Below are 26606 nucleotides of genomic sequence, written 5' to 3'. Positions count from 1 at the left end.
CCTGGTCTTTCTCCTATCCGCTTGGCATGTCCATGTTGTTGCCCTTATTCTGCTCATGTGTAGGCAGTCATGACTGTGCCCACCTTGTTATGTGGGTGTTGGGAGTCCAAACAGGTCCTCATTTTTGCACGGCAGTCTTTACTGGCTGAGCCGTCTCGCCTGGGTCTCTGGAACCAACTCACCTTGGGCCTTGGAATCTGGTGGAGTTAGTGTATTTACAGTTCTGGACCTTCTAGCTCACCTCTCCTGAACTGCCTAAGTGGTACCCAAGATGTATCAAAATGAATTTGGGCCGGGCGGTGGTGGCACAGGCCTTTAATCCCAGCACTCAGTGAGGCAGAGGCAGGCGGATCTCTGTGAGTTCGAGGCCAGCCTGGGCTAGAGAGTGAGTTCCAGGACAGGCACCAAAACTACAGAGAGAAACCCTGTCTCAAACAGACAAACACACAAACAGGCTTGGGGACCGGTCTGTCAGAGGCATCCAAGTGAGATCACAACCTCCGGGATCTGGGAGAGACTTTGTAGTGTTGAGCGAAACCTTTTTAGTGCAGTCTGACCTGGGGCCTGTAAGATGAGGTAGCAACGAAGGTTCTCTTGTATGGTAAGACTGGAAAGTTGCCTTGTGTGTCATCCACCGCCCCCCACCCCACCCCCACATACTCGAAAGCCTTCAGAATATTTGGAAAGAGCACTAACTGTAGAGTGCTAAGTGGTTATCATTCCCTGTGTGGCTTCTGACGGTTCATTCATCTTTAAGGTGTGGTAGGGATCCAACACTGGCCGAGAAGCATGTCTGATGGACTAGGAAGAAAAATGCTACCAGCGGCGGCGGGAATCTTACTTAGAGCATCTGTGCAGAAGAGGGCGCTGGGTGGGCCCCACCTCCTCCGGCGCGTTGGGCGTCGCCGCTTTAAGACGGCCGCGGCGCAAGCAGGTCTATGGTAATGAGCCACCGCCGCTGCCGCCGCTGCCGCCGCTCTGCAGAGCTTGCCCGCCCGCCGGGGAGGCGAGGGAACGCGGGTCTGGGCCCGGGACCGCGGCGATCAGCAGCAGCCGCGGCGAGGACGCGGGGCACGAGAGGGTGGCGCAGGGAGGTCGTGGGCAGCCAGGCCCCGGGCCGGAGCGTGTGGCTTCGTAGGCGCAGGTGGGCGATCTCACGCGGGCAGAGGGGACACCCTAGGTCTCGGGAACCGGGGACCCGGCAGAGCCAGGGCTCCTCGCGGCCCGCGGGCGCAGGTGGCGAGCGCCCAGAGCGCAGGTGGAGGCGCCGCGCGCGCGAGCCCGCAGTGGTCGCGGTGACTCGGGAGCGGGCCGGGGCTTCGAGAGTGGTGTAGCCCGGCGCATCGTCGGGGCTCAGCGCGCGGCCCCGCCGAGCCATCTAGGTGCAGGCCCTGCGGGACGCACAGGTGGCCCCCGGGGACCGGCGCCCCGGCCCGGGCATGAGGCGCGGCGGGGCCGGCAGGAGCCGGAGGAAGAGCCGCCGCGGCTGTTGACCCGGCTGGCCGGGAACAGGGAGAGATGCGGAGCCGGGCTGCCAGCGCCCCCCTCCCAACGCCGCTGCTGCTGCCGCTGCTACTGCTGCTGCTGCTGCTGCCGCCGTCGCCACTGCTGGGAGATCAAGTGGGGCCCTGTCGTTCTCTGGGGTCCGGGGGACGCGGCTCCTCTGGGGCCTGCGCCCCCGTGGGCTGGCTCTGCCCAGCCTCCGCTTCGAACCTCTGGCTCTACACCAGCCGCTGCAGAGATTCGGGTATTGAGCTGACTGGCCACCTGGTGCCCCACCACGATGGCCTGAGGGTCTGGTGTCCAGAATCAGGGGCCCATATCCCTCTTCCGCCATCCCCTGAAAGCTGCCCCTGGAGCTGTCGTCTCCTGGGTATTGGAGGACACCTTTCCCCACAAGGCAAGCTGACCCTGCCTCAAGAGCACCCTTGCTTAAAGGCCCCACGTCTCAGATGCCAGTCTTGCAAGCTGGCGCAGGCCCCAGGGCTCAGGGCTGCGGAAGGATTACCAGAGGAATCTATGGGTGGGCGCAGGAAAAGAAATGTGAATACAGCCCCCCAGTTCCAGCCTCCCAGCTACCAGGCCACAGTGCCTGAAAACCAGCCAGCTGGTACCTCTGTTGCGTCCTTAAGAGCCATTGATCCAGATGAGGGTGAGGCAGGTCGACTTGAGTACACCATGGATGCCCTCTTCGATAGCCGCTCCAATCATTTCTTCTCCTTGGACCCAGTCACTGGTACTGTCACCACAGCTGAGGAGCTGGATCGTGAGACCAAGAGCACCCACGTCTTCAGGGTCACTGCACAGGATCATGGTATGCCCCGACGGAGTGCCTTGGCCACACTTACCATCTTAGTGACTGACACCAATGATCATGACCCTGTATTTGAGCAGCAAGAATACAAGGAGAGCCTCAGGGAGAACCTGGAGGTTGGCTATGAGGTGCTTACAGTCAGGGCCACCGACGGCGATGCCCCTCCTAACGCCAACATTCTGTACCGCCTGCTGGAGGGGGCTGGAGGCAGCCCCTCAGAAGTCTTTGAGATCGATCCTCGCTCTGGGGTGATCCGAACCCGGGGCCCTGTGGATCGGGAAGAGGTGGAATCCTACAAATTGACGGTGGAGGCTAGTGACCAGGGCCGGGAGCCAGGCCCACGGAGTTCCACGGCTGCTGTTTTCCTGTCCGTGGAAGACGATAACGACAATGCACCCCAGTTTAGTGAGAAGCGCTATGTGGTCCAGGTGCGGGAGGATGTGACCCCAGGAGCTCCAGTTCTCCGTGTCACAGCCTCGGATAGAGACAAGGGCAGCAATGCCCTGGTACACTATAGCATCATGAGTGGCAATGCTCGGGGACAGTTCTACCTGGATGCTCAGACGGGGGCCCTGGATGTGGTCAGCCCGCTTGACTACGAGACAACCAAAGAATACACACTACGGATACGGGCCCAGGATGGTGGCCGGCCTCCGCTTTCCAACGTCTCTGGTCTAGTCACGGTGCAAGTCCTGGACATCAATGACAACGCCCCCATCTTTGTCAGCACCCCTTTCCAGGCCACCGTCCTGGAGAGCGTCCCTTTAGGCTACCTAGTTCTGCACATCCAGGCCATTGATGCTGATGCTGGAGACAATGCCCGCCTGGAGTACAGCCTGGCTGGAGTTGGGCATGACTTCCCCTTCACCATCAACAACGGCACGGGCTGGATCTCTGTGGCCGCAGAGCTGGACCGGGAAGAGGTCGATTTCTACAGCTTTGGTGTAGAAGCCCGAGACCATGGCACCCCAGCACTCACCGCCTCAGCCAGTGTCAGCGTGACCGTCCTGGATGTCAATGACAACAACCCGACCTTTACCCAGCCGGAGTACACGGTACGCCTCAACGAGGATGCAGCTGTGGGCACCAGTGTGGTGACGGTGTCCGCCGTGGATCGTGACGCTCACAGTGTCATCACCTACCAGATCACCAGTGGCAACACCCGGAACCGCTTCTCTATCACCAGCCAGAGCGGAGGGGGACTGGTCTCCCTCGCCTTACCACTGGACTACAAACTTGAGCGACAGTATGTGTTGGCGGTGACTGCCTCCGACGGCACGAGGCAGGACACAGCTCAGATCGTGGTGAACGTCACTGATGCCAACACCCATCGCCCCGTCTTCCAGAGCTCCCACTATACGGTAAATGTTAACGAAGACCGACCGGCAGGCACCACCGTGGTACTGATCAGTGCCACGGACGAGGACACGGGGGAGAATGCCCGAATCACCTATTTTATGGAGGACAGCATTCCCCAGTTCCGAATCGATGCGGACACCGGGGCTGTCACCACCCAGGCTGAGCTGGACTACGAGGACCAGGTGTCTTATACCCTGGCCATCACTGCTCGGGACAATGGCATTCCTCAGAAGTCTGACACCACCTACCTGGAGATCCTGGTGAATGATGTCAATGACAATGCCCCCCAGTTCCTGCGGGATTCCTACCAGGGGAGTGTCTATGAGGACGTGCCACCCTTCACCAGTGTCCTGCAGATCTCAGCCACCGATCGCGACTCCGGTCTTAATGGCAGGGTTTTCTACACCTTTCAAGGAGGGGATGATGGAGACGGTGACTTCATTGTGGAGTCAACATCGGGCATTGTGCGGACCCTGCGGAGGCTGGATCGTGAGAATGTGGCCCAGTACATCTTACGAGCCTATGCGGTGGACAAGGGGATGCCGCCAGCCCGCACACCCATGGAAGTGACAGTCACTGTGTTGGATGTGAATGACAACCCCCCTGTCTTTGAGCAGGATGAGTTTGATGTGTTTGTGGAAGAGAACAGCCCCATCGGGCTGGCCGTGGCCCGGGTCACAGCCACTGACCCAGATGAAGGGACCAATGCACAGATCATGTACCAGATTGTAGAGGGCAACATCCCTGAGGTCTTTCAGCTGGACATCTTCTCGGGGGAGCTGACTGCCCTGGTGGATTTGGACTATGAGGATCGGCCTGAATATATCCTGGTCATCCAGGCTACATCCGCTCCCTTGGTAAGCAGGGCTACCGTCCATGTCCGCCTCCTTGACCGCAATGACAATCCACCAGTGCTGGGCAACTTTGAGATTCTTTTCAACAACTATGTCACAAACCGCTCAAGTAGCTTCCCTGGGGGTGCTATAGGCCGCGTGCCTGCCCATGACCCTGACATCTCAGACAGCCTGACATACAGCTTTGAGCGAGGAAACGAACTCAGCCTGGTCCTACTCAATGCCACCACAGGAGAGCTGAGACTGAGCCGGGCGCTGGACAACAACCGGCCCCTGGAAGCCATCATGAGTGTGTTGGTGTCAGGTAAGGAAGATGCCCGGTGGTGCTGGGGTGGGAATAGTCCTTGGGAGAGGCCTGGACAGCCACTGGAGGTAGAGTGTCATTCCAAGGAGGAGCTGGTGACCCAACTCTACCAGGTGGAGAGCCCAGAGGTTGAGAGATCAGGAACCAGGCTGAGAAGAAACCCCAGGAATCCTGGCAGCTGGCGCAGGCCCCCGCCTGCTGCCCCAGGCTGGGCCGGGCTGCTTTGGTTGGCTGCCCCCTGCCTACCAGACTGTGACGTGGTGGGGGAAGTGTTGTGAGACTGCCCTGACTGTGGATGCCAAGAATTGTGAAGAAAAAAAAAGGGCGCATGGAAGACTGGAAGGCTAACTGAGCTGGGGGAGGGGGAGGGAAGACCTTGGCTGGGAGAGGGGAGGCAGGTTGGCCCCTCGGCACCCCTGTCACCCTCGTTAGGGTGGCCCTGTGATCTCACACAGCCTGTGGCAGGTCAGAGGGCTACAGGGACACAGGGTTCCTCCAAGGGGTCAGGACCCTGCTGTCCTCTTCTCTCCCGCTCTGTCTCTCAGCAGAGCTGCAGAATCGGCTGACATGGCTTTGTCTAGAGCGTTCTTTACCCTCCAGGAAGAAAGGGCCTGGCTTGGCTGCCCCTTCAGAGCTCCAGGCAGGAAGTAAAGCCAGGGGCTCATTGTCTCTGCCCAAACAGACCTCACTGTCCTGAGTTCTTGGTTGAGGTCTGGCTTGGTTGGGGGAGGGGCTGTGGTGAAGGCAGGGCAGATGGACCTTCTTGGCCCCAAGACTCCCCATGGGCTGTTCTTGGGATGCTAGGCCTTCCTTGCTGACCATGAAGGGCCTAGTTTCAAGAAAACAGGCATGGGGATCAGATTGCACCAGGACTACTGTGTGTTGACGGCAGACTCCGGGGTCCTGATCTGGTGGGGAGAGAACAGAATTCTAGGGGCGTGGGAGCCTGGCTGGAACCCAGACTGGGCATTCCTGCTGCTTGCCCAAGCGCTCAGCCTGCAGACACCCCAGACAGCAGGACTTGGAGAAGGCAAGCAGGACTGGGTGACAGTATTTCATCCTTACTGTCAGTTCTGGGGCTGAGAAGCAAGGTGGGGGTGAGGCAGACTCAGTAGCCAGGTACCTTCCTGAGTCTGGGAGTTGGGACTCGGGGTGAAAGAGGAAGAGACTGTTAGCGATTTTCCCAGGGGTGAGCACAGATGCTCCACTCCAGGCAGTTTCCACACATCAGGGAAGGGAAGATGGCCTCAGACCCCTTCCTGCTCATACTTCTTGCTGGACAGACACTTCCTGGTCCCACCCCTCAGGTGGCTGCAAGGACCCGGGAGAAGGAGCTCTCAAAGCCTGTATGGATCAGGCTTCAAGCCACCCGAGGCTTCAGTTCCCCTCTAGGAGGAGGGCGCTAGGAGCACCCCCATCTGTGCCTGGCACTGGAGGCAGAAGAAGGGCCTCTCCCGCCTGCCCTCCACCCAGAGCCTTCTGCAGTGAATCTGGCTAGACATCCGGGGCCAGTATGGAGGCCGGCCCTACTTAGCTTTGCTTCCCTACCAAGGCACACAGTCCAAGTCCACAACCCTCCAGGCTAGAGGGGAAGCTGGGGCAGCACCTAGTGCCACTGTGGCTGGTCTTTTTGCCCTTGCCCCCCTCCCCCATCGGCCCTGACCCTTCGAGGCAGTCACCAAGGCAACCCCAAAGTTCAGGAGGCTGGGTGAGGGGAACTAACGGCCACTGTGGCTTTGTCTTCCTTCTCTGGTTCTTTGTCCCGTCCTTCCCTCCCACCCTGCCCGTGGGGACCCTCCGGCACTGCCTGTCTGTCACCTTCTCCCCAGCTCTGTCGCTTTCCTTCCTTCTCCCCGTCTCCTCCATTGCTGGCTCTTTTCCTAGGGTCTTTTGTTTTCCCTGTTGGTCTCTGTGTTTGGATCTCTCTTCCCTTCTTCCCCGTGCCTGCAGCTGCCCCAGCCTGGGCTCCGTGGCTCCCTGCAGCCCGAAATGGTCCAGGCTGCTGCTGCCTGCCTTCTTCAGACACACCGGAGAACCTGCCCCAGGCCTGCTCACCTCCAGATAGCAGAGCCTCTGCCAGAAGAGGAAAGGCTGGGGAGTCTGCTTCTGGAATCCTCCCTAAGTGCAGCTGGCAGAGGCCTAGACCCAGGTGGTATTTCCTGGGTCAGAGCCTACCCCAGCTCTTCTGTCTGAAACACTCAGGCAGCGCATTGGTCACTCCCATTCCCAACCTGCCTTTGCACCTGAGGGGAGACCCAGGACAAGGCAGGAAAGAAGGACAAAGAGCAAGGAATGGCTTGGTTGCTGGGGTGGGGACAATAACAGAGGGGCAGGTGGCCACAGATGGTGGGCCAGATGGGATCAACAGAAGCATGCAGAGAGGGCCACAGACAGGCCTGGGTTGGTGGAGAGGACACGCAGGAGCGTTGGTTCCCAGGGCCAGGGGATGGCAGAGCTTCTCTTGCTCATTGGTCCAGGAGCACCGTGGAGAGGCCTGTGTTGCTCTCCGTCTGGAGGGACTTCCCATTCAGAAAACACTGGCCTGTGACATCAGCGCCTGCTCAGCCCTGGGCCCCAGTGCAGGCTTCTGCCAGGAGGCAAAGGAATCTGATCATCATGGGGACCTAGGGGCAGGCTAGAGGGCTTGGAGGACTGTGGGCTGTTGTCTTGGTACCCTGGGCAAAGCAGGAGGGCAGAGGTGAGCTGTGGCATGGCAGCAGCAGGCTTTTTAGTGACAGCAAGAGATCACAGCGATGAGGCTGGAGGGCGGGGAGGCCCAGGGCACAGCTGAGGTGGATGTCTGCCCGGTCTCAACTAACTCCCCGAGGTAGCAGCCGCCTTAAGGAAGTGTGACATGTACGAAATAGAGTTCCATATGTCTTTCCTACTTCTGCCCCAGCATCACTGGCTCCAGCTCCATCCCAGCTGGGTGCAATTTTTGGCATCTGATTGGAGTGTCTGCTGCCATGTTTTCTTTTTTTTTTTTCTTGATTTTTTTTTTCAAGACAGGGTTTCTCTGTGTAGCTTTGGTGTCTCTCCTGGAACTTGTTCTGTAGACCAGGCGGGCCTCAAACTCACAGAGATCCACCTGCCTCTGCCTCCCGAGGGCTGGGATTGAGCATGTGCCACCACCACCAGCTTGCTGCTGTGTTTTCAAGACATTTTTATGTCCCAGGGATTCTCATCAGCATCTCAGTTTTTACTGAACACGCACTCTGTGTAAGGCATTGTAATAAATAGGAAAGCCCCTGTGACTCTTCCAACCCATGTCCCTTTCTCTGCAGCCCAGTTTTCATTTGTAATCGAAACAAAGTCCATTCCCATGTGTATGCACATTCAGGTGTGTATGGCCCTTCTGAGCTTAGGGTGTGTGGGTGGAGTGAGACACAGGGAATGTGTTAGTACTTAGCTGTTTATAGGTGAGTGTTCTGCCCGGGGGTATGGCAGGCAGACCTCTGGGTACAACTTGGTAAGCCAAGTCGGTGATGAGTAACTAAGAGGCCCAAGTGCCAGAGGAGAGACCAGCCCAGTGGGTCTCAGGGTGGAAGCTGCCCAGGCTCTTCTGCTTCTGCTCAGATTCCCCACCCCCCACTTACCCTTCCTTTCTCCAGCTTGGAGCAGGGGGTGGTACTGTCACTGGTTAAGGTGGCTCAGCTGGATTTCCCGGGGTGGGGTCCCCCAGACAACCCAGAGTTGGGTGGGAAGAAGGCTTTGTGTGAGAGGTGTTGCCATGGGGATGGCAGGCTTGCACGGAAGCAGTCAGTCATGGAGCTGAGTGCAAGGGGGACCTGATGGCCCACTGACCCAATTCGTCTTCCACGCCCAACCTGCTACAGCATGTTGAGAGGCAGGGTTATAGCAGAATTGAGATGTACAGAGTAAGGTGTGGGAGTCTCTCATGGTACTCTGGGCCCTCTAGAAAAGTAAGCAAGGGACAAAACACAGTTTTGGGAGAGAACCCAGAGACTGGTCTCAGGGGACAGGGCTAATACTGAGTAGGGTAAAAGGCATAAACACGGGAAGGCAGTTCATGCATCATGCCAAAGAGTATTGGGAAAATATGCAGAGAACGGTTTTGAAAAATCATTTTCTTAAGCACATATGGGGTGACCCTCAAGGAGTGACTTGCCCACAAGCAACACATCTCACTAGCCACCTTTATGCCATCTAGAAAAAGGTTTTCTTGGGTACCTTGTAGGGTGTGGGCTGGATTTTAGCCTATTTGAGCATCCTCTATTCCTGAGGCTCCCTCCTCCTAGCGATCCCTCTTCTCAGTACTCTCTCCTGATGCTCCCTCCTCCTGGTGCTCCCTCTTCCTGGTGCTCCCTCTTCTTGGTGCTCCCTCCTCCTGATGCTCCCTCCTCTCTCCTCCTGATGCTCCCTCTTCTTGGTACTCCCTCCTCCTGGTGCTCCCTCCTCCTGGTGCTCCCTCCTCTCTCCTGATACTCCCTCTTGGTGCTCCCTCCTTCTGGTATTCCCTCTCCCGATGCTCCCTCCTCCTGGTGCTCCCTCCTCCTGATGCTCCCTCCTCCTGGTACTCCCTCCTCCTGATGCTCCCTCCTCCTGGTACTCCTTCCTCATGATGTTCCTTCTTCCTGGTACTCCCTCTTGCTCCTGGTGCTCCCTCCTCCTTGCTCCCTTTTCTTGACTCCTCTCTGGGGCTGTCATACAAACTTACTCCTTCCTCTGCTCAAAGCCAGGGTCTGTGGCTTGGCACTTCTGTGGCTTGGCACGTCTACTCTGTCTACCTCAAGCCTAATGTTGATCCATGTTGCTTCTCTTCAGATGGTGTCCACAGTGTGACAGCCCAGTGCTCACTCCGTGTCACCATCATCACAGATGAGATGCTCACACACAGCATCACACTGCGCTTGGAAGACATGTCCCCAGAGCGCTTTCTGTCACCACTGCTGGGACTCTTCATCCAGGCTGTGGCAGCCACACTGGCCACACCTCCAGACCACGTGGTGGTCTTCAACGTGCAAAGGGATACTGATGCCCCAGGTGGCCACATCCTCAACGTGAGCCTGTCGGTGGGCCAGCCCCCAGGACCTGGCGGTGGGCCACCCTTCCTGCCTTCCGAGGACCTGCAGGAGCGCCTGTATCTCAACCGCAGCCTGCTCACTGCCATCTCGGCACAGCGCGTGCTGCCCTTCGACGACAACATCTGCCTGCGCGAGCCCTGCGAGAACTACATGCGCTGTGTGTCCGTGCTGCGCTTCGACTCCTCCGCACCCTTCATCGCCTCCTCGTCTGTGCTCTTCCGTCCCATCCACCCTGTCGGGGGCCTGCGCTGTCGCTGCCCACCTGGCTTCACGGGCGACTACTGTGAGACTGAAGTGGACCTCTGTTACTCCAGGCCTTGTGGACCCCACGGGCACTGCCGCAGCCGGGAGGGCGGTTACACCTGCCTCTGCGGCGATGGCTACACGGGTGAGTCCAGGGCACGGACCAGGAGGGCAGCCAGCATGGGGGCAGCCCTGCAGGGCCGACGCTCTGGTCCCGATGCCTACATGAGTGAGTTCAGGGCAGGCACCAGGAGGGCAGCCAGCATGGGGGCAGCCCTGCAGGGCCGACGCTCTGGTCCAAGCACAAATCAGGCTAATGATGGGGCTGCCTCGTTCCTTCCGAGAGTATAAACCCCAGCTGCACCGGGCACTCTTGGATTTGACAACCGCCCGCTTAGGAAGTCAGAATGAGGAGCCTTCTGCTCACTGTGCAAGCCCACCCCTCCACCCCTACCCCGGCACATGCACGCCCGCACACGTACCCACTGAGACTGTGTAATTGAGGTCAGTCCTGCACCTGGGTTTGGGTTCCAGCTTTGCCACTAATAGCGGTGTGAAAACGAGAGTTACTTAGCTCCTCTTCCCACAGTATTTAAGATGGAGATAACTAATTTATTTAGGTCAAAAGTTGCTTGTGAGGGCTCATGTAAATAATCTGACAGGCGGAGAAAGCTGGCTTGTGGAGTGTTGGCTTTTGTTTTAAGTGCTGAGGTGAGGTGATTTGATCCAGTTAAAGGTGTTGCTGGCCTAGGACCAGGACTTCACACTGCTGAGTGAATCCCTTCATTAACTTGCAGCCAGACTTTCCCCACCCAGGCACTGGAGGAAGGCACGGGGGAGCTGGGGTTTGGAGGCATGGGAGTTCCAGGACGCTGTTCTGTGTAGCCCTGAACAGAACGGCTCCATTTCTGCCTCCCTAGTGGCCGGTGGCTGGTGGCTGTAGCCTAGTGCCCCTCCCTGTAGGCTCTGCTGCTCCTCCACACACTTGCTCCTTTTCCCTCCCAACTCCCAGGCCTCAGGTCCTCCAGCTGCTGGCTCCCTGGCTCTGCTGGTAGCGTAGGCAGACTCAGTGCCTCCTGCTGTATCCGCCTGCCTGCCCAGAACTCGCCAGACTTGACTCTTCTGTGCTGCTGCTGGGAGGTGGGGGGAGAGGGGAGGGTGAGTTTGGGAGAAGGGAAGGGAGTCTTTGTCCGGGAGGATGGGGAAGGGGCCTTAGAGTAGGCGGATAACAGTTTCCATGGAAACAAGAGCCAGTCACTAGGCACAGGAACTGAGAACCTATCTCTAGCATCAGAATGGGGAGGGAGAGAAGAAGGGAGTGGGTTTTCCCATCTGATGTCTGAATTTTCACTCCTCTGATTCCTCATCTGTCCTCAGGCTCAGGTCCCACTCTCTCAGCATTGTGTGAGTGCATAGGGACCCTTAGTTCAGACCCAAAGTTCTGTTCATAGAGAGGCCCCGGCTTACTTCACACCACGGACCCCGTCCCATCACTCCAATAGAAGTGGAGAGCTGGTCACATCTCTAGGGAAGAAAACTGATCTCCGTACCTGACAGGAACAAAAGCTCCAGCGGGAAAGGCGGAAGCGTGGGGGCTGCCTCAGCCCCCAGCCTGTTCTCCAGGTCCTTCCTTTCTAGGCATTTGCCTCTGCAGGGGCCAGAGCCGTGGGACCAGGGCCCCTGACAGGTGTGGGGAAGGGCTGGAGAGCTTCAGGGAGCTTGCAACAGGGTGTATGTTGGAACTGTAGTGGAGTGCTCTGAGGGGCCAATAAGAACACCTGAGGGGCCGGTGGGTGGATGGTGGATTCCGGAGAGGGAGCCACGCAAGGGGAAGGGGGAATGCTTGTGAGAGTCTGGGAGGGGTCACGGGAGACATCACCAGGGATGTATTAGACTTCTGCCACTGGCTATATCCAAGAGAAACAATTTAAAACAAGGTTAATTTTGTCTCACGGTCTCTGCAGTCTCAGTTCTAGGGGCTGGCTCCTTTGCTATAAGCGAGTCAGAGAGGCAGAACATCATGGTGACAGAAGGGGTCTGGGACAAGATCTAGCCTTTTATGGCATCCCTCCTGTGACCTTCTTCATCCAGCTCCACTCCTTCTCCTGACGTTCCCAATACTTTCTAAAACAGCGCCATCAGCCAGGACCACGCCTTTACCGTATGAGCTCTTTAGGGGGTCATATTGAAACCGTAGTAGCGGGACCCCCAGTTGCCTTCTCAGGGTCTCACCCTGCTTGTCCTTTTCCCCCAGGTGAGCACTGTGAAGTGAGTGCCCGCTCAGGCCGCTGCACTCCAGGTGTCTGCAAGAATGGGGGTACCTGTGTCAACCTGTTGGTGGGAGGTTTCAAATGTGACTGCCCGTCCGGGGACTTCGAGAAACCCTTCTGCCAGGTGACCACACGCAGCTTCCCCGCCCGCTCCTTCATCACCTTCCGTGGCCTGCGCCAACGCTTCCACTTCAGCCTGGCCCTCTCGTGAGTGAGCAGGCCCCGGGGTGGCAGGGCACTGTGAGCGGGTGGGGTACCTCCTGGGAGGTGGAGTAGCAGGTCAGGCAGTGAAGGTACTAAGAGCAGCTGTTGACGGAGCACTTGGGGTGACCTCTATGCTTTGCCAGCGGGCTGTCCTCCCTCTCAGGAGCTGCCTGGCACCCTTCCCCAGCCCTTGAGGATGGGGAGCCAGCATGCCAGGGTTCTTGTTTGGGCTCATCATCTGCGTTCTGACTCCGTAGCCTTGGCCAAAGTGTCAGCTTTGGTGTTGCTTGGATGGGTGGGGTGCTAGCATACAGGTGGGTGCCCCATTCCTTGCCCAACCCCCTGTACAGGTTTGCTACCAAGGAACGAGATGGGCTCCTGCTGTACAATGGGCGCTTCAATGAGAAACATGACTTCGTGGCTCTCGAGGTGATCCAGGAGCAGGTCCAGCTCACCTTCTCTGCAGGTGAGCCCGACGCCTCATGTCCGTGTGCATCTCCTAAGGTCTCAGGTCTCCCAACCCCTGACCTCAAGCCGCGTACTTTCTCTCCCAGTCCAACCTGGACGTGACCCCCATCCCTAGACATGCCCACATCTCTGCCACTCCCGACTCTCTTCCTGTGACCCAGCTTACCCGGTCCTTTCTCTAGGGGAGTCAACTACCACTGTGTCTCCATTTGTGCCCGGAGGGGTCAGTGATGGCCAGTGGCACACAGTACACCTCAAGTACTACAATAAGGTGAGTGAGCACAGAGAAGTTAGAGGGCCCTCCCTGTTCTTGGCTTATGTGTTTACCTAGACTTGGGTGTGTTGGGGTTTGTTTGTTTTTGTTTGTTTGTTTGGTTGGTTGGTTGGTGTTTTTTGTTTGTTTGTTTGTTTGTTTGTTTTGTTTTGTTTGAGACAGAGTTTCTCTGTGTAATATCCTTGGCTGTCCTGGAACTTGCTCTGTAGACCAGGCTGGCCCCAAACTCATAGAGCTCCACCTGCCTCTGCCTCCCAAGTGCTGGGATTAAAGGCGTGCGCCACCTGATATTGTGATATTGTGATATTGTGTGATATTGTGGTGATATTGTGACTGGTCATAGCTCTTGTGCCTCGGAAGAGGGAAGGGCTGTACCATCTGCAGGGGCTTTTCCATCCCACTGGGTAGTCCTTGATGGTGGGTGTCGGTGTATGGAGAGGTGCGACTCTATGCTGGTGTCTGTGCTGGGCTCCTTGTCTACTACCTCCCTTCTCTGTCCACAGCCACTGTTGGGCCAGACGGGGCTTCCCCAAGGCCCGTCCGAGCAGAAGGTAGCTGTGGTGACTGTGGACGGCTGTGACACCGGGGTGGCTCTGCGCTTTGGAGCTACGCTGGGCAACTACTCCTGTGCTGCCCAGGGCACCCAAGGAGGCAGCAAGAAGTAAGGGGGGAGGGAGGGAGGGAGGGCCAGTAGCTAGGGAGAGGGTGGTACTGCTCAAGGGAGTAGGGCTCTGGTGTGGGAACCAATCAGATGTGCCCCCTCCTTACGCTGGTCAGTGTTGGGGAGTTAGAGTCCGGCCTTGGTGGGCTGTGAGGGGAAGGAGTATGAGCTGAGAGCTCATCTGTCTATATGGGGGGTCTATAGAAGTACCTCCACTTCCTGTCCTCCAGGGCCTCTGGGCCTCTGCCCAAGTTCTCCCTTTCTTGGGCCTAGTGGCAGGGTATGGGGTTTGGGGTGGGGAGAACCATAAACTTAAACCCATGTCTCTCCATATTTTTCATCCCTAGGTCTCTGGACCTGACAGGGCCCTTGTTGCTGGGTGGGGTGCCAGATCTGCCCGAGAACTTCCCTGTCCGAATGCGGCACTTTGTGGGCTGTATGAGGAACCTTCAAGTGGATAGCCGGCATGTAGACATGGCCGACTTCATTGCCAACAACGGCACTGTGCCTGGTACGGAGACCTGGGGGGTAGGGGCAGGGCTGGGAGCCAAGTGCCGAGAGGGGCGGCTGGGCATGGCATGGGAACACCAGCCTGTATGGTCTTCCAGCCACTGCCGCTGGTTTTCGGAGCCCAGGCCTGGGTACGTTGAGTCCCCGCCTTTCCATTCCAGGCTGCCCCACTAAGAAGATCGTGTGTGACAGCAGCACTTGCCACAACGGCGGCACCTGCGTGAACCAGTGGGATTCATTTAGCTGCCAGTGCCCGCTGGGCTTCGGGGGCAAGAGCTGTGCCCAGGGTAGGAGCAGCCGCCGCCAGAGGCTGGGGCCTTGGGTGCTGTCAGATGTCTGGGATCACCGGCAGGGCTGGGGCAGGCTCTGGGCAGGGCTCCGGGAGCTGGGCTGTGGGCGGAAAAGCGTGTCTGGGCAGAGTTAGGAAAAGGTAGGCAGGAGACAAAGGACCTAGTCAGAGACAGGCCCTGGGCACAATGTAGGGCGGGCCCAGGACAGGTAAATGCTCTGGAGGGCGGGGCAGGGAGGGGATTGGGTACGGGGAGAGCCAAGGCCCTATCTCTCACGGAGCCACTACAGTTCCTACTTCACACTGCTCTGCCCTTCAGTCACTTTTCATCTGCCTTCCCAGAAATGGCCAATCCCCAGCGTTTCCTGGGCAGCAGCCTTGTGGCCTGGCATGGCCTCTCTCTGCCCATCTCTCAACCCTGGCACCTCAGCCTCATGTTCCGCACACGCCAGGCGGATGGCGTCCTGCTACAGGCCGTCACCAGGGGGCGCAGCACCATCACCCTGCAGGTGATGCAGGGCACGTGGGAGTGTGGCAAGCCCCGGCCTGGCTCGGCTCGGGCTGCAGGATCCTTCAGGGGGTTGGACCCAGGTGGCTGGGCAGGGTTTGGGGGAAGTGAGAAGTCGGCCGGGCCCATTCGGTGGATCAGTACTGCCATCTATTGGGCGTAAGGGAAACAAGCAGTCTTTCCTCTGCCCACAGCCAGGCAGTAGCAGGCGATTGGTGTGGAGGAAGCAGGGCAGAGGACTGGAAGAAGAGTCTGTTGAGGTGGTCAGCTGATCTCTTTTCCCTCTTGTACAGCTTCGGGAAGGCCACGTTGTGCTAAGTGTGGAGGGCACAGGGCTCCAGGCCTCATCTCTGCGTCTGGAGCCAGGCCGGGCCAACGATGGTGACTGGCATCACGCACAGCTGGCCCTGGGAGCTAGTGGGGGCCCTGGCCATGCCATCCTGTCCTTTGACTATGGGCAACAGAGGGCAGAGGGTAATCTGGGCCCTCGGCTGCATGGGCTGCACCTGAGCAATATTACGGTCGGGGGAGTGCCTGGTCCAGCCAATGGTGTGGCCCGAGGCTTCCGGGGCTGTTTGCAGGTGAGCCAGCCTCCTCCCCTGACTTCCCATCCCATCTCCACCCGGAGCCCTGCTCCACTGAGGGCCAGTGTTGCTCTTATCCCCCCAGGGTGTGCGGGTAAGTGAGACACCCGAGGGCACCAGCAGTCTGGATCCCAGTCGTGGGGAGACCGTCAATGTGGAGCCAGGTTGTAGCTGGCCAGATCCCTGTGATTCAAACCCGTGCCCTGCCAACAGCTACTGCAGCAACGACTGGGACAGCTATTCCTGCAGCTGTGATACAGGTATGCCAAGGATGCTAGGGAAGGGGCCTGTACCAGGGCTCACACTCTGTCTCTGACGTGTGACCCGGGGCCAGTCCCATCTCTGAGCCATCTTCTGCACATCAAAGGTGCCATGTTTGGAGCGTAAGGAAGTAGATGAAGAGGTTACGTGGGAGAGAATGCCAGGAGAGGACAGGGGCTGATCCTTCCTGATCCTTCTCGTCCCAGGTTACTATGGTGACAACTGTACTAATGTATGTGACCTGAACCCCTGTGAACACCAATCTGTGTGTACCCGAAAACCCAGCGCACCCCTTGGCTACGTCTGCGAGTGTTTACCAAATTATCTTGGGCCATACTGTGAGACCAGGTAGGTGGGTCAGGGCTTATCTCTGGTGTCACTCTGAGCCTTAGGAGTCCTTAGGCTGAACTGCAGAGGTCAGAAGGACCCCATGTGGTTGAACCAAGCTGGAGAGGTTGTGGCTGAGGGGGCTCATGCCTGTTTGGGTTCCCTTCTTCAGGATTGACCAACCCTGTCCGCGTGGCTGGTGGGGACACCCCACATGTGGACCATGCAACTGTGATGTCAGCAAAGGCTTCGACCCGGATTGCAACAAGACAAGTGGCGAGTGCCACTGCAAGGTGACAGTCCCAGATAAGCCCCTGCTGTAGCCACCCTGTCCTCTATCCTGCGGCTTCTGGTCCTGCAGGGACCGCAGTGGAGATGGGCCTTCCTACAGAGAGCCAAGGGCCCTGTGCCTTTGCCCTACTGGGCATGGCAAGTGGCTGTGTGTCCCCATTATCTGAGTACCAGGGGACCCAGGATGAATATTGAATCAAGGAGCCCTGGAATAGCTTTCTGGGCTGTCTGCAGTCTGTTCTGAATGCTTGGCTATCTATCAGTAAAGTCATTACCCGCTGTTGAGAATGTTGAATCCTATTCCCACAAGGACCCAGGGTAGGGAGATGCTCTCTAGGGAGGCCACAGCTTGAAGGATCCACTAGCATCCAGGAAAGACCTGGATCCAATGTGACCCCCTTCTCTCCTCCCAGGAGAACCACTACCGGCCCCCTGGCAGCCCCACTTGCCTCTTGTGTGACTGTTACCCCACCGGTTCTTTGTCCCGAGTCTGTGACCCTGAGGATGGCCAGTGTCCATGCAAGCCTGGGGTCATTGGGCGTCAATGTGATCGCTGTGACAACCCTTTTGCTGAGGTCACCACCAATGGCTGTGAAGGTAGGGCTCTTGGGACAGATAGGTTCCCTCCTCACTGTATGCCAAGAGCTTGCTTTCCAGGAGGCCACCCATGAGGCTGGCAGTGGGTTGGGGATGTTGAAGGAAGGTTGGGGAGCCTGGGCAGAGCTACTCACAGGGGATCTTGTGTTCTTCTCTGCAGTGAATTATGACAGCTGCCCACGGGCCATAGAGGCTGGCATTTGGTGGCCCCGTACACGCTTCGGGCTACCTGCTGCTGCCCCTTGCCCCAAAGGCTCCTTTGGTAGGTTTTCGAGGACTACAATGTGATATTGAAGACTTGATCTTTACTATTGGTAGAATAAAGACAGCAAGCCCGTAGCTTGTAGATCCTGGGGCCCCGCTTTCTGGTTCCTAGCTCCTAGAGACCTCAGGTCACCTTCCTTCAGTCACTCCTCAACCTAGGCTGACCAAGAGTGCTTATATCCTAGACTGAACAGAACTGTTGGAAACCCTTCGTGTACTGGGAACAGGGTTGGGTGCTAAACTCAAAGATGAATTCCACGGGACTCCCACCTTCGGCCAACTACCCAGTACTGGAGTTTTGTCACATTAAAGGGAGGCAGTCCTGAAGAATACTGAGCGCTGGGTACTCTTCCAGCCACAGAATGGGGGTTGATGCTGGCCCTTAGATTAGCAATGAGCAGAATCCATAGAAAGTAGCAGAGTGCAGGGTGGGAGCTGAGTGGAGGGGGATAGTGATACCTTGGGGGTGTGGTGGGGAGGTTACAAACCCCTGTTCCCATGGCCTCTGCTTGTACTGATTTTGCAGAGGGTTTGGGCTCTAGAGTTGTGTACACCTGTCTTCTTCTTTCCTTGTGGGCTGCTTGTTCCTGTGTGGCTCATGAGGTGCTCCTAGTGGATCTCGGGACTTCCTATGTCTCCCTAGGCTCCACCCTCTTGCTTCTTTCCTCCAGGGACTGCTGTGCGCCACTGTGATGAGCACAGGGGGTGGCTCCCCCCAAACCTCTTCAACTGCACATCAGTCACCTTCTCAGAGCTAAAGGGCTTTGTAAGTTGACCCCCTCGTCTCCTCCTCTTTTTCAACACCCCTGTCTTGGGAAATGGAGCTTCTGAATCTCACTCCTGTTTTTCTGAGGCTCCTACCCTCAGGGGCCACCTCTTCCCCACCAGATCCCCAATCCCCACCATCCTGTCTGAACCTCTGCTCTTCTGCCCCTCCATCCAGGCCGAGCGGCTGCAGCGGAATGAGTCAGGCCTGGACTCGGGACGCTCCCAGCGGCTAGCCCTGCTCCTGCGCAATGCCACACAGCACACCGCCGGCTACTTTGGCAGTGATGTCAAGGTGGCCTACCAGCTGGCCACACGACTCCTGGCTCATGAGAGTGCCCAGCGGGGCTTTGGGCTGTCTGCCACTCAGGATGTGCATTTCACTGAGGTGGGCCTTGAAGTAGGCGTGGTGGGGCCCAGTGAGAGATCCTGCTCCTGGCGATCTTAGGGGACAGAAGGGGATATTTCCCTACCGTAAGGAGCCCCACCCCTGGCACGAGGCCTTCGTGAAAGCCTATAAGCCATGGTGCAACACAGGTGATTCAGAGTACCTACTTTTGCAGTATCAGGACTCAAGTGCCTAGCAAAGGCTGCTTGTATTGATTGAGGTGTGGGCTGATCCGAAGCAGAGCCCTGCCTGTTATACCAAGAGCTTAGTCTTCTCAGGGTGCCAAAAGGGCATGTAACCGGAGGAGGCGTAGGAGGACACACTGGGAGCTCTGATTTAGAGTGTGAAGGAAGGGTTAGAGGCAGAGTACCCTGGTGGGAGTGGACAGCATGATACACAGGGCTTCCCAGGGGAGGCAGTGGGGACTGCTGAGGAAGGGTCATAGTGGGTGGGTCTGGGCCAGGCACGGGCTGGAACTTGGTATGAGGTTGACCACAAGCACATGCCACTGTGACCATGCCCATCTCCAGAATCTGCTGAGGGTGGGCAGTGCCCTCCTGGATGCCGCCAACAAGAGGCACTGGGAGCTGATCCAGCAGACAGAGGGTGGCACCGCCTGGCTGCTCCAGCACTATGAGGCCTACGCCAGCGCCCTCGCCCAGAATATGCGGCACACCTACCTAAGCCCCTTCACCATCGTCACACCCAACATCGGTGAGATGGTGCTGGGCTGGGGAGGGGTTTGTGGAGAGGGTCCCGCCCCCATTCCAAAGGGCCACCATGCTGGGTGGGGGGGGGCGACTTTCTGCCTGCCCCACTTGGTGTCTGACTTGTGAACATATTCCTCTCCAGTCATCTCTGTAGTGCGCCTGGATAAAGGGAACTTCGCTGGGACCAAGCTGCCCCGTTATGAGGCGCTGCGTGGGGAGCGCCCCCCAGATCTTGAGACCACGGTCATCTTGCCAGAGTCTGTCTTCAGAGGTCAGCAGGGAACACGCATGGGGTGCCCGCTTGGCCTGGGGCACCCACGCGGCCAGCTGAGTGTAGCAGCGTTTGCTTGCAGAGATTCCTCCCATGGTGAGGCCTGCAGGCCCTGGCGAAGCCCAGGAGCCCGAGGAGCTGGCACGGAGGCAGCGGCGGCACCCAGAACTGAGTCAGGGAGAGGCGGTGGCCAGCGTCATCATCTACCACACCCTGGCTGGACTACTGCCCCACAACTATGACCCAGATAAGCGTAGCCTGCGGTGAGTGGCTAGGACAAGGCCTGGGGGGCTGGGGTTAAGCCGGCGAATGCGAAGGGTATCTCATGGCTGTCTTGGTGACTGTGTGCCTTTCTGTCATCAGAGTCCCCAAACGCCCAGTCATCAACACACCTGTGGTAAGCATCAGTGTCCACGACGATGAGGAGCTGCTGCCACGGGCTCTGGACAAGCCAGTCACGGTGCAGTTCCGGCTGCTGGAGACCGAGGAGCGGACCAAGCCCATCTGCGTCTTCTGGAACCATTCGATCCTGTGAGCCTCTGCCACCCTTATTCCCGTGGCTTCGGACCAAGAGTCCGGACTGCCCACCCTTCTGCCTCCCTGACTCTGCCTTCCTCTTGCAGGGTCAGTGGCACTGGTGGCTGGTCTGCCCGAGGCTGCGAAGTCGTCTTCCGTAACGGGAGCCACGTCAGCTGCCAGTGCAACCACATGACAAGCTTTGCCGTGCTTATGGACGTGTCCCGACGGGAGGTTGGACTCACGGGGGTAGCCCGGAGCTGGGGGTGGGAACCGAGTTGAGGGGCTGGGTGCTTAGGCCTTGCTCTTCCTTGACTCTGCTGGCACTCATCCCTCAGAACGGTGAGATCCTGCCCCTGAAGACTCTGACATACGTGGCCCTTGGAGTCACCTTAGCTGCCCTGATGATCACCTTCCTCTTCCTCACCCTTCTTCGTGCCCTACGCTCCAACCAACATGGCATCCGACGCAACCTCACAGCTGCCCTGGGCCTGGCCCAGCTGGTCTTTCTCCTGGGGATCAACCAGGCTGACCTCCCTGTAAGATACTTCCTCTCCCAGAGACCTTCCCCACTTCCGGCCCCACCAAGGCTCCCTGGTGACCCCTCTCCAGCCTTCTCCCGTCCCTGCTCCCACAGCAATGAGTTGATAAAGGGCCCAGTGCGGTACCCGGCCCACAGTTTGCTCTTCTCTAGTCCCCTCTCAATGTTCCAGCATCCCAGATGTTCTTGCGTAGAGCCTGGGCTTCCTCTGAGGCAGCACACCCCACCAGGCCTCCCTGCCGCCTCCACCTACCTCCCCTGGGTGTGCTCCTGGTACTGGCCGTCTTGGCTCCTGACCAGTGTCCTGGCCCTCAGTTTGCTTGCACAGTCATAGCCATCTTGCTGCACTTCCTGTACCTCTGCACCTTCGCCTGGGCGCTGCTGGAGGCCTTACACCTGTACCGGGCACTCACAGAGGTGCGGGACGTCAACGCCAGCCCCATGCGTTTCTACTACATGCTGGGCTGGGGCGTTCCTGCTTTTATCACAGGTATCCTGCCTCCTTTCCTGGCCCAGAGAGCCCACGTCCCTAGGCCCTGGGTCCATGCCATGTACCCCAAACCCATAGCTCATGTCCTGAGACTCCCCTCTCCCCTCTATATTTGGACAACCTGGCATTAGGTATGAGGGGTGGGGCTTCTTCCTGGAGAGGGGAGTGGACTACCGGCCCTTCTAGAGGCTCCACACCTGGCTCTGGAACCCTTTGACTGCAGCTTATTCCCTCCCCGCTGAGCGCCTTGCTTGGCTATTGTCTCCATGCTCCAGGTCTAGCTGTGGGCTTGGATCCCGAAGGCTACGGGAACCCCGACTTCTGCTGGCTCTCCATCTACGATACGCTCATCTGGAGTTTTGCTGGACCGGTGGCCTTTGCTGTTTCGGTAAGTGCCAGAAAGTGAGTTGGGGTGAGCAGGATGAGTGTGTCCTCCAGATCCCCGTTTAGGAAGAGCTGAGGCTTCTGGGCAGGGCAGAACGCGTACCGTGCGTCTGTGCTGCTCTCTGGTCTTCTCATGTTCCTCTCTACTGCCCAGATGAGTGTCTTCCTGTACATCCTGGCGGCCCGAGCCTCCTGTGCTGCCCAAAGGCAGGGCTTCGAGAAGAAAGGCCCCGTGTGAGTACGGGCAGGTGGCTGGGCACAGGGCGGGCACCGGTGTGGAGGGTCTCACGGCAGAACTCACATGCTTCCCTGCCTTCCAGTTCAGGCCTGCGGCCCTCCTTTGCTGTCCTCCTGTTACTGAGTGCCACGTGGCTGCTGGCACTGCTGTCCGTCAACAGCGACACCCTCCTCTTCCACTACCTCTTCGCTGCCTGCAACTGTGTCCAGGTACCCGGCCCCACCCCACGGAGTGGGAGGGAGCATGCCTGGGCGTGGCCTAGCCGAGTGCGTCAATCACTGCTGTCTGCCGGCCAGGGCCCCTTCATCTTCCTCTCCTACGTGGTGCTCAGCAAGGAGGTCCGGAGAGCACTGAAGTTCGCCTGCAGCCGCAAGCCCACTCCTGACCCTGCTCTGACCACTAAGTCCACCCTGACCTCGGTGAGGGAGCCTGGGTCTGAGCACAAGGTGTCTCGATGTGTGTGGGGGCGGGGTGGGGGAAGCAGGCCCACAGAACCTGTTGGTTCTCCGTGCGTTTGACCTGGGCATCCTTATCTCCACATCCCTTTCCTCTTAGGAGGAAAGGGTGAAGTGGTGTGTGTGGCCTTGGAAGGCTGTCACAGGAAATCCAGGGCACTTGGGGGTCTTCAGTGTTGCACAGCTGTGACCATTGGTAGGCCCTAAGGTGAAGGCAACGCAGAAGGAGCCTTCCACTTTAAGACCTGGGCATATGGGGGGTAGGACTTGGGGCAAGTTCCTGGCACCCTTTACTTTCGCGCCTGGGGCCCATCACTCCAACTCTCCCTCATTGACCTATCTGTCTCCCCCGCCCCCCCCCCCAGTCCTATAACTGCCCCAGCCCCTATGCCGACGGAAGGCTGTACCAGCCTTACGGAGATTCAGCTGGCTCACTGCACAGTGCCAGCCGCTCAGGCAAGAGCCAGCCCAGCTACATCCCCTTCTTGCTGAGGTAAGCCCTGGAAATGGGAGCGCTGAGAAGGAGGGAAAGACCATGCATGCTAGAACCAAGACCATCCAGCTGCTAGGAACTGAGTATCTCAGACAGTGGCCAACACAGGTCACAGCTTAGATTAGAAGCAGTAAGGGACACAAGGTGGGACATGGGAATCCCACTAGAGAGGCCAGACTGACCCCTACAGCGTGACCTTGTCTTTTTTTAGGGAGGAGTCCACGCTGAACCCTGGCCAGGGTCCCCCTGGCCTAGGGGACCCAGGTGGCCTGTTCCTAGAAGGTCAAGACCAGCAACACGGTGAGAACAGAGGGCCCTGGCTGCCTAGCAGGACAGGGGCCTAGCTTTTGCTGAGGGTGGGCTGGGCAGGTGGGACAGTTGTGATCCCTCCCTGACCTCCCAGATCCCGACACGGACTCTGACAGTGACCTGTCCCTGGAAGATGACCAGAGTGGTTCCTATGCTTCTACCCACTCATCAGACAGCGAGGAAGAGGAGGAGGAGGAGGCCGCCTTCCCTGGCGAGCAGGGCTGGGACAGCCTGCTGGGTCCTGGAGCTGAGAGACTGCCCCTGCACAGTACCCCCAAGGGTGGGCCAGCACCAGGGCTGCAGCCTTTGGGGGGCATTGGAAGCCCAGGAGCCTAGGGCTTCTTGGAAAACAGAACTGGGGTGGTGGCTGTCCTGGCTGCCTACCCTCTCTGGGACTCATAGACTTCCTTGCTTTGACAGAGGTGGGTCCAGGGTCTGGGAAGGTCCCTTGGCCGGGAGACTTTGGGACTACAACAAAGGAAAGTGGCAGCGGCGGCGGGGCCCTGGAAGAGCGGCCACGGGAGAATGGAGATGCCCTGTCTCGGGAAGGGTCTCTGGGACCCCTTCCAGGCCCTTCTACCCAACCTCACAAAGGTGAGTGAGTCTCGCCCAGCTGCTTCACTCTGAGCTTCCTGCTGGGGTTCTCTAGGATGCCCCGGCGCCTCCCATCCACAGCCCAGGGTACTCACCTCCTTGTCCCCAGGCATCCTCAAGAAGAAGTGTCTTCCCACCATCAGCGAAAAGAGCAGCCTCCTAAGGCTGCCCCTGGAGCAGGGCACGGGGTCTTCTCGGGGCTCCACGGCCAGCGATGGCAGTCGGAATGGACCTCCTCCCCGCCCGCCACCGCGCCAGAGTCTCCAGGAACAGCTCAATGGGGTCATGCCCATCGCCATGAGCATCAAGGCAGGCACGGTGGATGAGGACTCATCGGGCTCCGAGTGAGTCGGGTTGGGTGGGAGGTACAGGGTGTGACCTGCAGAGGTCCTGGCTGGGGCAGAGCGGCCTCTGAGCTCCATCCGGCTACTCTGTTAGGCAGTTGGAAGACAGATGGGCTGAGTGGAGTCCAGCTCCCTTGTGTGCCCAGACACCATGGTGCTCTGTTGGGGGGGAACCCCAGACCCCCCCGGGCTTTAAGCGCTGCAGCCTAGTCCTGGGCAGCATGAGAGGGTGGGCGCTGGGGCTGCTTTTCTGTTTCTTTCTCTGGTGGAAGCTGCTCACTGTCTCCTCTGCTGCTCCGGCTAACTCTGTCTGCCTTCTCTGCCACTCTCCTCTCCTGCCTCTCCAGATTTCTCTTCTTTAACTTCCTGCATTAACCCTGGGCCGGTGTTCCTTCATCCCGAAGCTCCCTTCCCTCCCCCTGCTGCGCTCATGCCCCATCCTGTCTTCTGCTTTATCCTGCCCCTGCTCCCTACTGCCTGCCGAAGCAGCGATGAAACGTCCATCTGAGGAGCCTGGGCCTTGCACCTAAGGCCATCTAGTGCCAAGTCCCTCCCCCACCTCCCCCTCACTGCACTTTGGACCCCTGGGGCCAACATCTTCAAGACAAAGTTTTTCAGAAAAAAAAAAGAAAAGAAAAAAAAAAGAATTAAAAAAAAAAAAGGATCTCTACTCTTCATGACTTCAGGGATTAATTTTTTTTTATACGCTGGAAATGGACTCCCCTTTCCCTTCCCAAAGAGGATAGGACCTCCCAGGACGTGTCCCAGCCTCTCTTCAGTTTCCCATCTGCTGTGCCTCTGGGAGGAGAGGGACTCTTAGGGGGCCTGCCCCTCCTTTGCCATCACCAAAAGGAATGGACAAAGCCACATGGACCAGGGGCATGAGCCCCCGCAAGGCTGCGCCGGACAGGCCTCAGCTGGCGAGGGGTCAGGACAAAAAAGGCACTTGCCACCGGCCAATTCCACCTCTCCCAGGAACTGAAGAGCCCTGTCCGGCCAGGGGCAGAAGGACTCATCGCCCCTGGACCCCCAAATGCTGCATGAACCGTTTTAAGGGGAAGCCTGTGCCCCCACATGGGGAATGACTACCCCGGCCCCTTCTCCTTCTCCTGGACTCTGGCCATGTGCTACAGCCCAGGCGTTTGCTCCGTTTGCTGACCCCAAAGTGCTTCATTTCCCCTGCCCGACCTTCCGGGGCGGGCCAGTCACCCTTCAGTTGGGCTTCTTTGCTGTGTGTGTGTGTGTGTGGCACCCACCGGGAGGAAGAGTAAGCACAGAGCTGCCTTGGTGGCCCTGAAGGGGTCTCGGGCACAGGTTTCAAGTCTGGGTTCTGGTGCCCATTCACCCCCCCCCCTCCCCAAATCAGACAAATGCCATTTTGTCTGACCTGCTGTGGCCTCTGAGACATGTTCTATTTTTAACCCCTTCCTGGAATTGGCTCTCTTCTTCAAAGAACCAGGCCCTGTTCCTTGTTGTCCCCACTCGACCCCAGCTCCCCGTGAAGAGAGAGTTAATATATATTTTTATTTATTTGCTTTTTGTGTTGGGATGGGTTTGTGTCCAGTCCCGGGGGTCCAATGTGGCCATTGCAGGCTGGGTGAGTGTCTAGCAGACCTGGATTTGGGGGCTACCATCCTTCCTCTTCCTCTATGGCTCCCCTCAGTTTTTGACAGCCGCTGTTCATTTGAGTCACCCTCTTCTCGAAGCATGTGTCCCAGACTTGTCACTGATCCCCTTCTAAAGCAGGTGGTTAGAGTAAAGGCTCCAGGTGGGAAAGATGTTCCTGCTCCTCACTTGGAAGGCTGGCCTTTCTGCCATGGATTCTCACCTGCCCTCTGCCCTCTCCCCCCCAGCAATTCCTGTAAAGGGTTAAAAATTTAACTCGATTTTTTTTTTTAAAACTACTGATGACTTGACTTAAAAAAAAATACAAAGATGCTGGATGCTAACTTGATACTAACCATCGGATCGTACCGCTTGATTGTTGCTGTAAATATGGTAGGGTTTTGTTTTTGTTTTTTCCTCCCCATACTACTGAATAAACTAGTTCTGTGCAGGCACTGTGCCATATCCTTGGCTTTTGTGTTGCAATCTGGGTGGAGGCCTGGATTTGGGGACCAGCACAGGTAGAGCCTCGAAGTTCCCGCGAGGAGGACAGAGAGACTAAAGCCATCTCAGCACAGAGCCCTGAACCTGGCTGTTTGAAGGAAGAGAAGGTGGGTGGGTAGGAAGGAACCTTTTCCCCAGGACAAAGGACTGGCATGGCCCAAGAGCCTCCACCTATCAGACTGAGGCCCAGACAGGAACGAATTTTCTGGGGCAGAATTCAGTAGAGAGGGAGAGATGAGTGGCAGGTGGAATCTGTGGCCATTTTTTATTTGTTCTATTGGGGAATGAAGCATATACTCATTCTGGGGATAAGTGTGTGCTTGGTAACATCGCTTCTAGTCCCACAGTTTTGCTTGTCAGAGGTCCATCCAA

At 57.9% G+C, this 26606-nt stretch overlaps 1 protein-coding gene across 1 annotated transcript; it reads left to right on the top strand.

Moving 5' to 3' along the window:
* The first annotated feature begins 1518 nt into the window (after nt 1-1518).
* Celsr2 (cadherin EGF LAG seven-pass G-type receptor 2) lies at nt 1519-26177 on the top strand. Its single transcript, XM_059266093.1, has 34 exons — nt 1519-4831; nt 9617-10264; nt 12374-12596; nt 12944-13059; nt 13244-13332; nt 13839-13996; nt 14344-14507; nt 14668-14793; nt 15138-15304; nt 15597-15884; nt 15973-16147; nt 16355-16496; nt 16648-16768; nt 17180-17363; nt 17524-17625; nt 18299-18393; nt 18571-18780; nt 19311-19494; nt 19633-19761; nt 19844-20024; nt 20125-20292; nt 20385-20511; nt 20616-20816; nt 21134-21308; nt 21584-21696; nt 21847-21926; nt 22013-22139; nt 22227-22349; nt 22751-22878; nt 23090-23178; nt 23282-23467; nt 23608-23781; nt 23891-24125; nt 24615-26177. Exons 1-34 carry the CDS (start codon nt 1519-1521, stop codon nt 24631-24633), a joined length of 8760 nt encoding a protein of 2919 aa, XP_059122076.1. The 3' UTR covers nt 24634-26177.
* The last annotated feature ends 429 nt before the right edge of the window (nt 26178-26606 follow it).

The sequence above is a fragment of the Peromyscus eremicus genome, chromosome 6 (genome assembly GCF_949786415.1).
Source record: "Peromyscus eremicus chromosome 6, PerEre_H2_v1, whole genome shotgun sequence".
NCBI lineage: Eukaryota > Metazoa > Chordata > Mammalia > Rodentia > Cricetidae > Peromyscus > Peromyscus eremicus.
Note: the sequence above shows the minus strand (reverse complement) of the source record. Positions and strands in the feature narration are given on the sequence as shown.

Coding starts and splice junctions, on each gene's coding strand:
- Celsr2 (XM_059266093.1), top strand. CDS start 1,519: ATGCGGAGCCGGGCTGCCAGCGCCCCCCTCCCAACGCCGCTGCTGCTG. Junction 10,265..12,373: donor CTGCGGCGATGGCTACACGG/GTGAGTCCAGGG, acceptor CTTTTCCCCCAG/GTGAGCACTGTGAAGTGAGT. Junction 20,293..20,384: donor TTCTGGAACCATTCGATCCT/GTGAGCCTCTGC, acceptor TTCCTCTTGCAG/GGTCAGTGGCACTGGTGGCT.